We start from the raw sequence: 13,859 nt of genomic DNA, 5'->3' as shown, positions 1-13,859 counted from the left end.
TTCATTTTGGGTCACAAGACACATTTGTTATCTGCGATGTTTAGAAGAAATTAGACACAACTGAATTGTACACAAGACTATCATCGCTCATCATGGATGTATATTTATGTTTGTGAGCACAAATATGGTAATTCTTTATTTCCTAGAACATCGATAATAACGATGAGAGACTCTATCTTAAATGTTATCTTTTACTTCGTAGTGAAAGTGCAAAACAATCTAACTCAATCAAACAGATATATACAAACATCAGCAATCGCATCTTCCTAATTATTTAAAAGAATATTGGATGTTGTGTCAGATCATCAAGCAAATCTTCTATAACAAACAACATAGAATTGTAAAAACGCCAACCAAACAAAACAAAAACCTCACAGAAAAGGAATAAACACTGTAAATAAAAAGACCTGTAAAATATCTTAAGATAATTCTATCCAAAATTAGTAAGTGTGTAACCAAACACATGCCAAGCAATTCTTCTTCCCCAAACTACACAAACAGACTCTTCTACAACTAGTGCTACTATCATCATCCCCGTAGAAAACTAACTACCACCATATCTATCTCAAAATTTCAACTCTAAAAAAATATCAACAAAGATGCTTTCATTATCACAAAACAAATGGTTTAAAAACCGAATCTCAAATAAAATGGAAAACTTTAAACGAGAATCTAAAATAAAACGAAAATTATTTGTTTTAAAAAATCCGTTTGTTCGTGAGTATTTGCACCAAATTTTCCGAAAAGCCTGTTGCTCTGTTTATGTAACTTTTCACCTTTGCTAGTATCCAAGTTCAAGAAAGATTGCAGTTTTTGATGTGATACTCACCCGAAGTGTTTTAACGGCTAGAATTAAATTAAGGACTAAAATTTAAGCGTAAAACCAAGATCTGTTACTATTGCACCAAAGTAAACATTGAAAGATTTGTTATTCTAATTATTTTTGGCTGTTTTTTCGCTCTTTCACGCAAATTTTTAAATTAAATACGCACCAGCTTGTGTTTTCCTAAAGAAGCAAAATTAAAGTTAAGACCACTCCAAGGTTGCTGGAGAGGAACAAAAAGAGCTGACTATTGAGTAATTTAAGTATTTAATTCCTAAGATCACTAAAGTAAAGAAAAGCGAGTTCAACTCGGACAGAAAAAGCAAAAATCCGAAACGAGTTGAAAGAGTACAAAGTACGAATCCTAAGTAATGGTAAAGCATCTTCATTGTAAATTGAGAATTCGATATCATCGATTAATTCTAGACGATGTAGTTTACAATCAGTCTATGGGACCTGGCGCCACTTTGGACAAGAGACGACCTGACTTGAGGGATGAACTCGGCTACATTGCACCACCCAACCGCAAGCTACCACCAGTACCAGGATCCAACTACAACACATGCGACAGGATCAAGCGAGGTACAGTTATAAGTAAGCAAAATTTTCTTGAAATTAAATTTCTATTTGTTGAAAGTTTCTTTAGATGGTTCAAGTCAAACAATTGTTGTTACTAGCATTGCTGTAAGGGTCTACCTTCAATTAATTTGAAGTCAATGTCAATGTGTTCTAATGTTGCTTCGCTTTATTAATTTTACTCAACCGTTTTAGTAATATCCACTTTTGCTTTACTAGAATGTGTTTACATGTAAAAGTTAATGTTATGCACGGTATTTAGCCTTTCTAGAGATATTTCAGCAAATGAAATTCAATTTCAGCCATAGAAGTAGGAAGTGCTTTTCTTTAACTATCGCGAAATTTATGATAAGTCAGTAGTTTTCCCAGAATTTTCTGCATACTTTCAGGTAAAAGTTAGGAAGAAGAACTATAGTGAACTTACTTCACTTTTTAATTGACAAAATGGGTAACTATAAAAGACAAACAATATCTCACAGATAATCGAAATCATGCTATCTGGCAAATTGTTCCTCGGACTATAAAGTCCAGGATCCCAAATTGCATAAGTTTATAGCGGACAAATAACTTGTTTCAAATTTTACGAAGACATTGTGCTCTTTCTCATCTACTTGTAGGTCTCTTCTCTTCTGTTTTTCACCATTTGCCAATAGCCTTATCAACATATTATTTGCACCTGATTTTCAAAATAATAAAAGCGCCTCGAATATTGTAAGAAAATCACTGCCACTGATGGATGGCATCCTGCCTTAAAAAACAAATCATCACAATATCCGATGAATGACCTTCTCCGAGTTACTATTTTCCTTTTTTTTTTTCTTCAATCCAATGAGTCTTCTTGACAAAAATTCAGATTCATCAAACACAACTGGATTTCACGACTCAAACAAAAGTCCTGGTCCTAATTTGCCAGACTGCTCGGTTACAAGAAGATCAAATGCTGCAGTACCAAAATTGTCTTAGCCTTTGTCCTACCTCGTTTAGATAAAATTCACCAGTATAAGATGAAGTCAAGAGGCTCTCAAAACATTATCTAAGGTATTTCCACAATCGGTGCAACCCCATATATATGTACATGTATATCGTATATGACCTCATTTGAAACATAATTATGACGTGTTATTATATTGATTCAACGCAACATGTTCATCTACATCAGTAGTAGTCAAGTTAGCACCTGAAATCATAGAGGAGAACACCGCTAACGGCACAGTGGCAGATCTTAAATTCGATACGTTTGTCCATGCTTTGATGACAAAGGACCTTATTTGTGGAACGTCGATGCGTAAAACAATTTCTTAACGCAGTTTACCGTTCGCGTTGGTTGAGAACATCGATCTAAGATATTTAGATCCCCTAGTTTCGGCGGGCACCCGTCACTGATAGTAATGGTACTTGCATCGATTGGATCGGTTGTCAAATTTATTTGGATGCAGTCTTAGACCGTATTGCGTGAAGCGATAATTCCATTTTTGACAAGTTTTTTGTCATTGTCCGCGGTAAGGACAAAGAGGAGTAGCGTGAGGGGACTTCCCTCATTCATTTACTTGCCACACTTCAAACTTTAGTCTTCAGATCACGGCAGAACAAATGTAGAGAGAGCGACCTCATGGTATTTTCCTTGTAAAATCATGTATTATATCAATAGTTCCACAATTCTTCACAAACCCATTTTGCTGCCGAACTTGTAACCATCCAAATGCTTAATTGTGTGAAAAAGCTTGCCTTCCAAACACTCACCAAGCGTTAGCTCGGTCAGTGATTAAGTTTCGCCATCTCACTTACTAACAGGGGCTTAATGAACTGCTCGTTTACCCTCTTGTAAGAGCATCCTTCGGGCACGTCGGAAATAACTTCAATCGTCTTCTCATCAAGCCCGACAAGTAAAAATTAAATAAGCGAATTGAACCATGCTGCAGTGTTATCACGCCAAAATGCGGGCATACGTGCTACCACGGCAGAAGCGGAGTAACCTGCAAGGACAACCGACACACAGGAGAAATATCAACTATTATAACATTGATATAATGATAATACGCTATAATACGATATAATACGCTTAGAAACTACACTTGGCAAACACAATCGTGTCTAGCGGCATGGGAGCCTTAATAGCTTCGTAAAACCTTTTTGGAGGTTGCACATAGACAGAGGCGGCGATCAGTCACTCGCATGCTCCTTCACTTTCACTCTCCCACGCTCTAATGCATAGCACGAAGTCTTCTATTAATCTAAATCCACGGGTTCTCCTGGCAGACGAAAAGCAGTCAAGGGAAGAAGAAACGTGTTCGTGAACCCTAGTACCCCGTGGAGGTCACCAATGCCTTTATTGTTAATCTTTATTTCAATTTAACTATTTCTTAAACTACATACATTTCGTGTTCCAGTGACTCCAGACTTCCACTTTCACTCCTCACTTCCACTGACTTTGAAAAGCAAGTGTTTATAATTGCGTGTATGACTTTCGATAATTAAATTCTTCTGTTTCTGTCCGTCTGCATTTCGCTCGGTGGGAAAACTTCTTCCTATTAATTTGAACGATGTCTTCTTTTTCCTTATTGAAACGGTAGTCCTTTCCTGGAAATCAGATGGTAATCTACCCTACTCAATATCGTGATTGAAAAATTCACCAAGCCAAGGAGTGATCAGGTACTGTTGCTTTCGCCGAGTTCACTATTTGATTGCCTCTTCAACTTCGGTGTTAACGTCCTTGCTGGTTTTACATGAGCACCTGTAGCGTAGACTAAACTCCACCGTCTTCTTAAGACACGGGTGGAGTTTGTGATCACAATCAGACCGCCCTTCCCCCTGAATGCATGGCTCACAGTGTTAGATGCAAGACATATCAAATCTCTACCGAACTAAAGGGTACGGCACCCAAGAACGTAACAACTACCCCCATAAAACTCTCACTAGAAGGCCAACCTTTACAAGTCGAAGCCACTTCAGATGAGCTCCGGTCTGAACGCCTACATATATAATAAGCCTTGGAGCATTCACCTACTGCATCATGACCAGCAAGCCAAAATGAGTACAGCATTTCCTGGTCCCACCTCGTGGAGGTTCTCCTCGGCCACTTGGTTTGGGTTTGGCCGACAGCATTGCTGCCCCGTCTTTCTCGTAGTCACCTCAGAGCACCAACTTCTCCAAACACCGGTAGTACTTCCGGAAATGGTGGTTAGGCAAATTCTCCATTGAATTCTTCTCGAAATGTTTACACCATCTATCCATTGCGACTCGTTTGAATCGTTAAGATAAATGTATAATATTCTTCATTTACCGGTGCTGACTTGATACATATCTCTTTCGCCTTCCGAAAATTCAATTTATCGTAAGAATTTTTGCAGCGCAGCTGGCCATTGGGAGAACAGCGATCGTTTTCATTGCTTCACAGTTCGTGGTTTGACAGAGGCATTTTTTCTTCTTCTTCATTTCTTCACTCTCATTCTAAGCCAAGTATCTCGGTTGATGAATAGTTTTCCGGACTTAGTGCCATAAAATAGCACATAAAATTCTTCCCTTTTCCCGTGACACCATGGTGGACCAAGGGGCCGTTCACGATGTTTCCACACCGACTTGATTTTCAAAACAGGCTTCACCAGGCGAAGTTGAGGTGCGCTGGCCTTATGAGGAACGGCTTTGCTGTCAGTGATGGTAAGAAAATGGCTACGTCTTGTGAGAATAAAGCCAATTTGCGTCTCATTGTTCCCAATATAAAATGTATGCAGATGAGACCGTTTAGGAAATTATGTATGTGTCGGCAAAAATAAGGCCATGAGGTTATTGCCATTGAGATTACCCCGGCATCAGATCAACCTATCTGTGAGATGTATTCGGTGAAATAATGAATCGTACAGTAGTAAGCTGAGGTATATTGACCAAAGGTTCTATATACGAAACTTTCGCCACTTTCTTATATACAACAACATGCCCCGCGTTGAAGATTTCGTCCTTTCTTAATGTGTAACTCACTTACATTTCTTGCTGCTCATCAACAGATCCTTATGGCGACTAAGCCCAGGGTATTGTCCCAGCTCAGAAACTCATCAGGCTGAAAACTGTGTTTCCTATCTTCGATCCGATTTTCTTTGCCTCTTTCTCCTAATCCAGATCTCTTTAGTCAAAGTCCGCGAAGTATTGAGGAAGCAAGCAGATAGAGAACGATGGCAGCACAGAGAACTGTATCGATAATGGAAAGAAACAATATTTGTGAAAGAACGCATTTCTCTCTGAGTAACCGCGCAGTGTGTATTGTGCCTATAGCTCCGCAATTCTTCACACACCCGCCTTGTTCCATGGTAATTTGAACGATGTCGTCCTGTTATATTATCGACCTCTATTTCCGGCTACGAAATCCGTCGAATTATTACTTCGACTGAGCATGTGTATGGCTGCTTCAGTCAACAAATATTTAGCATGATGCACAATAGTACGGCATTTGCGTATCCTACATTTTTATTCTTTTGAATACAAGTCTTTCATATATTCCCACCTCAATATATTTACTGGCGATATGGATAGAATCAGACATTCTCCTATTTTGATTTCGAGGACTTCTTCTCCCTTCGCCTGCTGAATACCATATTATCTGCCTTTTAATCCTTTTAATTTAATTATATTTAAGTACTGCTCCATAGTTTGGATAGATACTTTTATAGTCCACCTTGCAGCTTCGTTGTGTTCTTCGGGTATCATAATCACCGTCTCGTCGATTCAACCCACCAAGCCTGCCGTCTCAGACTATTTTTGGTGCAGAACCCTATAATACATAATAATAATAATAATAATAATCGTTGGCGCAACAATCCATGTTGGATCAGGGCCTTGAAGTGTGTTAGAGCACTTCATTCAAGACCGTAACGGTACACTAGGAGGCAATGTGGTCAGCATTGCGCTCGCCCGAGATTATTACCCTGATTTGACTCAGGTACTCATTCACAGCTGAGTCGACTGGTATCCGACGTCAAATCACGATAAAAATTCCACTGCCACCAGTGAGATTTGAATCGCGACCTTCCGTACGACAGCCTTGTGCTCTAACCACTCAGCTATCCGGACACATAATGCATAATGTTCCACAATGATGACACTACGTAGCATTGACCCTGTGACGCTCCGGTTATGTTATAGCTCGCATTCGTACCATCACAGTACTGCGCCCTAACATAGGAGTAGTTTTTTACAATTCTCGGTAAATAGGGTGGAGATTAATATTATACATCATCATCAACGGCGCAACAACCGGTATCCGGTCTAGGCCTGCCTTAATAAGGAACTCCAGACATCCCGGTTTTGCGCCGAGGTCCACCAATTCGATATCCCTAAAAGCTGTCTGGCGTCCTGGCCCACACCATCGCTCCATCTTAGGCAGGGTCTGCCTCGTCTTCTTTTTCTACCATAGATATTGCCCTTATAGACTTTCCGGGTGGGATCATCCTCATCCATACGGATTAAGTGACCCACCCACCGTAACCTATTGAGCCGGATTTTATCCACAACCGGACGGTCATGGTATCGCTCATAGATTTCGTCATTGTGTAGGCTACGGAATCGTCCATCCTCATGTAGGGGGCCAAAAATTCTTCGGAGGATTCTTCTCTCGAACGCGGCCAAGAGTTCGCAATTTTTCTTGCTAAGAACCCAAGTTTCCGAGGAATACATGAGGACTGGCAAGATCATAGTCTTGTACAGTAAGAGCTTTGACCCTATGGTGAGACGTTTCGAACGGAACAGTCTTTGTAAGCTGAAATAGGCTCTGTTGGCTGACAACAACCGTGCGCGGATTTCATCATCGTAGTTGTTATCGGTTGTGATTTTCGACCCTAGATAGGAGAAATTGTCAACGGTCTCAAAGTTGTATTCTCCTATCCTTATTCTTCTTCGTGTTTGACCAGTGCGGTTTGATGTTGTTGGTTGATTCGTCTTCGGTGCTGACGTTGCCACCATATATTTTGTCTTGCCTTCATTGATGTGCAGCCCAAGATCTCGCGCCGATTACCGCCTGCTCGATCTGGATGAAGGCAGTTTGTACGTCTCGAGTGGTTCTTCCCATGATGTCGATATCGTCAGCATAGGCCAGTAGTTGGGTGGACTTGAAGAGGATCGTACCTCTTGCATTCACCTCAGCATCACGGATCACTTTCTCGAGGGCCAGGTTAAAGAGGACGCATGATAGGGCATCCCCTTGTCGTAGACCGTTGTTGATGTCGAATGGTCTTGAGAGTGATCCTGCTGCTTTTATCTGGCCTCGCACATTGGTCAGGGTCAGCCTAGTCAGTCTTATTAATTTCGTCGGGATACCGAATTCTCTCATGGCCGTGTACAGTTTTACCCTGGCTATGCTATCATAGGCGGCTTTAAAGTCGATGAACAGATGGTGCAACTGTTGTCCATATTCCAACAGTTTTTCCATCGCCTGCCGCAGAGAGAAAATCTGATCTGTTGCTGATTTGCCCGGAGTGAAGCCTCTTTGGTATGGGCCAATGATGTTCTGGGCGTATGGGGCTATCCGGCCTAGCAAGATAGTGGAGAATATCTTATAGATAGTACTCAGCAACGTGATACCTCTATAATTGCTGCACTGTGTGATATCTCCCTTTTTATGTATGAGACAGATAATGCCTCGTTGCCAATCGTCAGGCATTGATTCGCTGTCCCATATCTTGAGCACAAGTTGATGAACCACTTGGTGTAACTGGTCGCCTCCATATTTAACCAATTCGGCTGCAATTCCATCGGCTCCTGGCAGTGCTTCTATTATTAACCACGCACTGGTATTTTGATAGGCAATCTACGCTCTCCATTACTGGTAGCTTTCTATTATTAATAACCCACTATTCTAACTTTTCAACTATGCCCGTGGTGGGTTCCGCTGAGGATATGCGCTGGTTTTGGTCAGAAAGCATCTTGAAGGTCCTAAGTCATACTCATGCAGAGTAATCAGTGTTGTTAAGGATTGGATTGGATTTTGGTCCGACACTTGCGAAGGAAAAAACGGAAGCGATGAAGATCCTCATCACCAAATGCCGTAAAAGAAATTATGCCCGTATTCAAATTGAGGTTCATATCATCGCTTCTAAGTCGATCATGAAATGCTTGGGAGGGGTGGTAGATGCGAAGCTTACTTATAAGTAAAACGTGCAGTAGGCGTCTGACAAAGCACCCACGACAAGTATGGTTCTGGCAAGGATGATGCCCAATATGAGAGAGCCCCGGTATACTTCTAGGTTGCTTATAGCTAGGGTACTAAACTCGATCTTGCTTCAATTTTGAAAAAGCATTGCAGATCTCATTTAAGGCTAACAGACTGAGGGCAGTCTACAGGAAGACAGCGCTAAGGTTGTCCTCTGCCTTCAGGACTCTCTCGCATGATGCTGCGTTCGTTATCTCAGGAATTATGCCCATTGATATCCTGGCTGGTGGGATGACGAACATATATATATTTGGTCCATCTCTCCTGTAACGCAGACAAAGAGCCCCGAAAGGGTGGGAGCCGTAAATTGATAGCAAGTGCATTGAGAACGTTCGAGGAAAGCTCATGGGACGCACAGGCTCATCCCTGCTGTCAAGGAGTGGTTGGAGAGACGTGATGTTGAGATTAATTATAATCTTGCCCAGTTTTTCACGGGCCATGGTGGATATCACCAGTACCTGTACACGTTTATACTGGATACCTCACTCGGTTGTCCAAACTGCGATGAAGAAGGAAAGTGCGGCGACGTACTCTGTGAATAAAAGAAAGAAGACTAAGCTAGAATGACGTAACTCCGTCTTGTAATACCTTGCGGTGGTTCATTGGGTCAGGAGCTCATTATCTGGGATCCCGAAAGACCGTACCCATTCAACGACCATTTTTCTCTTTTGATGATTACGACGAAGTATGTATTCTCAAACCCAAATTTGGAAACCACATGATCAGCATCACCTGATGTTTGCCCAAGTTATTTCCAATTGGACACATAATCGTACGATTGGTTGCCTTGATCCTTACCTTTCATCAAAATCAGTTTTATTGTGGGGGTTAACTAGTGAACTCGTTGTGGTGAAAATCGCCAGGTCTTTCCTGTCACAAGTTTTTAACACCAGACAAATTTGCAAGATTTCTGATATTATTCCGTGATATGACATGGAAGTGTCACAACTACCGTCTCTAGCGAACATAAACAGTCCAATTTGCCTAGCGTTCTCCGTGAGTTCACATCCATGATAGAGGTATCGATTATGGGTTCTCTGTAGAGTTACTCAAGTAGCATCATACAGCGTCTGCGAACTTTCCGATATTAAGGTTAGCTCGTCTATAAATGCTTCCCCAAAGACCTTCGTGTCGTCCAGGCGTTATAGCGAGGTGTCCAATAGCAGAAGCTTCTGAATGCGCCAAAAAAACTGGCCACGGAAGGAACCGTTATTTGATGATCGGTTGCTGTTGCTTGCGTGTCATTACTGCGTTTGCTCAAAAACTTTGGTGCACATTGCGTCGCCATCAAAAGTGTTATATCTGCGCGGGTGGAGTTGCCGGCCACCTCCCAAATGGACGTCACAAGATATGGCTGAATGCGAAATCGTGGATGCTGATCACTGATCTATTGAAATCCTCCTAATCTCACGAAAGTTAAAATCATCCTGGAGCGCCTTAAAGAGCACCCCGAAAGTTTGATTGAGAGAGAATAGGTAGACAAAAAAGTTGACCAAAAGCTCTCGATCTGGAAGATCGCATCTTCCTATTGTATTGATGAGAAGAAAATCAAAGGCATCGAACAATTTGTATATCTAGGAAGCGTTATTTCTGCCGACAGAGGCACCGAACTTGCCGTCGATCCACGCATTAACAACGTTAAAGCTGAATTAATTATTTTGTCCAAAGTTTGGAAACGTAACTATCTTTCTTTTTATGTATGTTCTCTCTGTGCTACCATATGGGAATAGTACATGTAACATGACGGTCACTGTGACTCAAAAGCTCTAAAATTTCATGAATTTATGTCAGCGCGGCTCTGGTATAAGCCAACAACTAATGGAAAACTTTGTCGGCGTATGGGCCAAATACCCGTAGACGTATTGATCAGAAAGCAGAAGTAGCAGTTGATAGGTTACATACTAAGGAAGAGCGACAACCCAATAGCAAGTTATGTCATGCAATGGAAAATACTATACCAGGATGGACGGCGAGTTGATCATTCTAAAACTACGTGGCGTAGATCAGTAGAGGAAAGTGTAAGTTTCTCGGAAAATCATGGAGGCAGTCTAAGTGTGGGGTTTATGGTAACCATATATATGTAAGTAAGTAAGATTGTAATGGTCGGTCGGAATGTTTTGTGTCCACGGGTTTACGCAGTTCGAGAATATAAATACCGATGTTCTTTCTACCACTTCGAAAATACACGCTTTCACAGTTAGCCGGTGAAAGCGCTAATCAATGTATCTGCTCTCTTTCATTGGCAACTCTATGGAAACAGTACAGCATTAATAGAAGTATGAGTATGACCTATAAGTTATTCTCCCCAGTCCTGCTAGGCGCCATCTTCCACTGAGAGACTTCCACTTTTACTGACGATAATGACATAGTGGGAAGAACATGCCGAGATATTCAAATGGCCTTCATCCAGATTAAGAGACGGCAAGATTTTGGCCTGCACATCACTTATGGCAAAACAAAATACGCGGTGGCAGATTCAACAACGAAATGAACGACAACATCAAATTATTCCGGTCAACTGAAAACAATAAAGATAGGAGACTTTACCTTGGAGATGACTTGGTCGTGGATAAAATTAGGGTCAATAGGCTGCGGTGGTTGGATCATCTAATTCGTAGGAGTAAGGACGATGCAATTCAGGGGTATCTATATAGGTAACTTCTTTGGAGGAAAAAGAAGGCAGACCCTGGCTTAGATGGAGCGATGACTTAGGTCAGGACGCCACACGACCATAAGTGAATTGACGGACTTCAGCACAAAGTCGGAATGTTTCAAGTTCCTTACTAAGGCAGGCCTAGACTGGGCTTTGATTATTGAGCCATTGATAATGATGACCTGGTGCTTTGTCATTTTTGATTATCAGGCATGGGCAGGAAAATTTCTCGCAGTTACAGGAGAAACCTCATGCACTAAAGACGTTTATTGTTTCAGTGCAACACTTTCTGACCCTTAAAGAAAACATAATTATTTTTGTGAACAAAATTCAGTGCATTTTTCTTGTCGGACTATCGTAGAAGTTGCCACTACTTGAGGTAAAGTAGGAAGGGGCCTCATCTATACTTTATACTCGTATATTCCTCTACCTCAGAAATTTCGTTTCTATTTTACTGAGAATAGTACGGGGTTCATTATTCCAAATCTGTCTGCTTTAACTGGACATAAGATCAACATTATATGCGAACAGCATGGTGTAGCTGAACCATGGCTATCCTTAGAAAAAGAAAACGCTCTCATTCTTCCGACAGTTCCACAATAATCATCCTGTGAGGCTAAGTAACTTGATGTTGATATGAAACTCTGGCTCTGGCCAGTCATTCTTCAGTTCATACGATAAAATCTATTCAGGCTGCATTGTGTTCCGACTGGTGGGGCAAATCCTTATATAATAGGTCCGCCTGCCTTATTGTACTGCGAACAAAAGTTTTTGAACGGAGAACTGGAAGTTTTCCTGACAACTGTGGATGCACCAATAACCGCTGCCGAATATAAACTATAATCCTTTTTCCTCCTGACGAGAATGACGAGAATACGGAATTAATAGAGACATATTTTACTATATTTTGTATACTCAACTTATGACAGTGCAAAAGCGCTTTTCGTTTTGAGTCGACAACTTTCAAACCTTAAGTCCCTCAGAAAGGTCCGACTTATTTCCTCGATCCCTGCTTTAAAACAATCGATTATTAAATGTACTCCAGAAATGGTATTGTTCGTAGCCAATCTAGTTTTGTGTGACCAATATTGACAGAGTTACGTATTATTATGAAGAAAACTACAATTCTATATGTTCTTATAACTCTTATAATAAAATTATAATATATAATAAAATGAAAGTTCGCCAAAGAAAATGTTCACGAAACCGAAAAGCACTTCCTACTTTCAAATATTTTAAATCGTAATACCCTAACTAGAGACCTCAAGGTAGATCCCCTTAGGTCCCTCCGAATTTTATTTTTCCGAATATTGTTTACCCTATTTTTCTTTTGGTTGTTGTTACCATTGTTGAATGAATGTACCAAAATTTGTAAACCAACAAATGCAAAAACACGACACCGAATTTCCGATATTTGACAAATTTTCGTCATATAAAAACACGAAAATCCAAAAAAAAACACAAATTAGGCCGATATATGCGATCAAATCATTCGACATGGGATCCAAGGAGACCAATTTATGAAGAATTGCATCCACCACCAGTGCCACGACGTCATCCAGGATCCGGTGATTGTTATCACACACATCCAGGTAGTTTTACTTTCAAATGGGAATGGCTTTTAATTTGTTTTATTAGTTATTGTTTAGTTTACTTAAGTTTCTGAATAGAGTAGCCTTTTATGTTTGATTCAAAATTAATTGGATTTGGTTTGGATTTGGTATTTGTAAGCTAGAGTAAAAGCAGGTACTTGATCACTGACTACTATTTGCGCATATATTTCTTAAGTTTTTTTACAGGGAGGATCTTCGAAAATTACAACCAAACGAAAATGGTGATGCCTAAATAGCACGTACGCCGCCAGCGTCTTTATGATTATCAAACCTCGAAATTCAAAGAAAAGATCTTCGACATCTTCTTCTATTTTGTTTTGGAATAGTCCCAGGATAATTTTTCCTTCCTCTTCAATTATTTGCGCTCTATTCAACCTATTAAAACTCACTAAAGGCGCTACCCTCTTCCAATTTGCCTAATACGAACATCACTTACCGGACCAAACAACCTCCCAACTCCATCTAAATCAAGCCTATGAGCAAATTGGCACGGTCGATCAGAACGAGCCGACCCCGCTTCTGAACGGGGCAAAAGGTGAAGAAGAAAACGAAGGTATGAACAGAAAACGGTCTCTCGTACCACATATTACTGAATTTGGTACGAAGTACATAGCAGCAACGCCAGGACCGAAAATAAAAGTAGTAGCACTGGTTAATTTAAAAGAGTGACAATAAGAGGCTACAACTTTAAACCCGTTCAAAATCTCCCCATATAGGGTCAATTAGGCAACGGATAATAGCTACGATACTACGAAGTCCGCACATACCAATAAAAACGGATGCTCCAAACGTCTCTCCATCGAGTCCTAATTTATTCCTCTGAGACTTGTCAAACAAAATTCGAGAGAAAAATCCTTCAAGACATTTTTTCCCACCTCAAAAAGAGGGAAAGAAGAAATTTTTGAACCATATCACGCCCGTTTAGTTGTGGATAAAATGTAACTCAATAATACGAAGTTGCGTCAGATGGAGCGATGACGTACATAGGTCAGGATGACAGGC

At 40.7% G+C, this 13,859-nt stretch overlaps 1 protein-coding gene across 12 annotated transcripts in view; it reads left to right on the top strand.

The window, feature by feature from the left end:
• The window catches only part of LOC119655711 (Down syndrome cell adhesion molecule-like protein Dscam2), a 411,078-nt gene that overhangs the window by 368,096 nt on the left and 29,123 nt on the right, over positions 1 to 13,859 (top strand). For 8 of the 12 annotated variants that reach the window (XM_038061735.1, XM_038061739.1, XM_038061741.1 and 5 more), the window contains exons 19-20: positions 1,250 to 1,405; positions 12,714 to 12,836. In XM_038061735.1, coding sequence (XP_037917663.1) covers positions 1,250 to 1,405; positions 12,714 to 12,836 — 279 coding nt within the window. Of the gene's footprint in view, positions 1 to 1,249; positions 1,418 to 12,713; positions 12,837 to 13,859 lie in introns of all 12 variants that reach the window. The other 4 variants (XM_038061733.1, XM_038061734.1, XM_038061736.1 and 1 more) reach the window with 1 other exon arrangement.

The sequence above is a fragment of the Hermetia illucens genome, chromosome 4 (genome assembly GCF_905115235.1).
Source record: "Hermetia illucens chromosome 4, iHerIll2.2.curated.20191125, whole genome shotgun sequence".
In the NCBI taxonomy this organism is placed as follows: Eukaryota; Metazoa; Arthropoda; class Insecta; order Diptera; family Stratiomyidae; genus Hermetia; species Hermetia illucens.
Note: the sequence above shows the minus strand (reverse complement) of the source record. Positions and strands in the feature narration are given on the sequence as shown.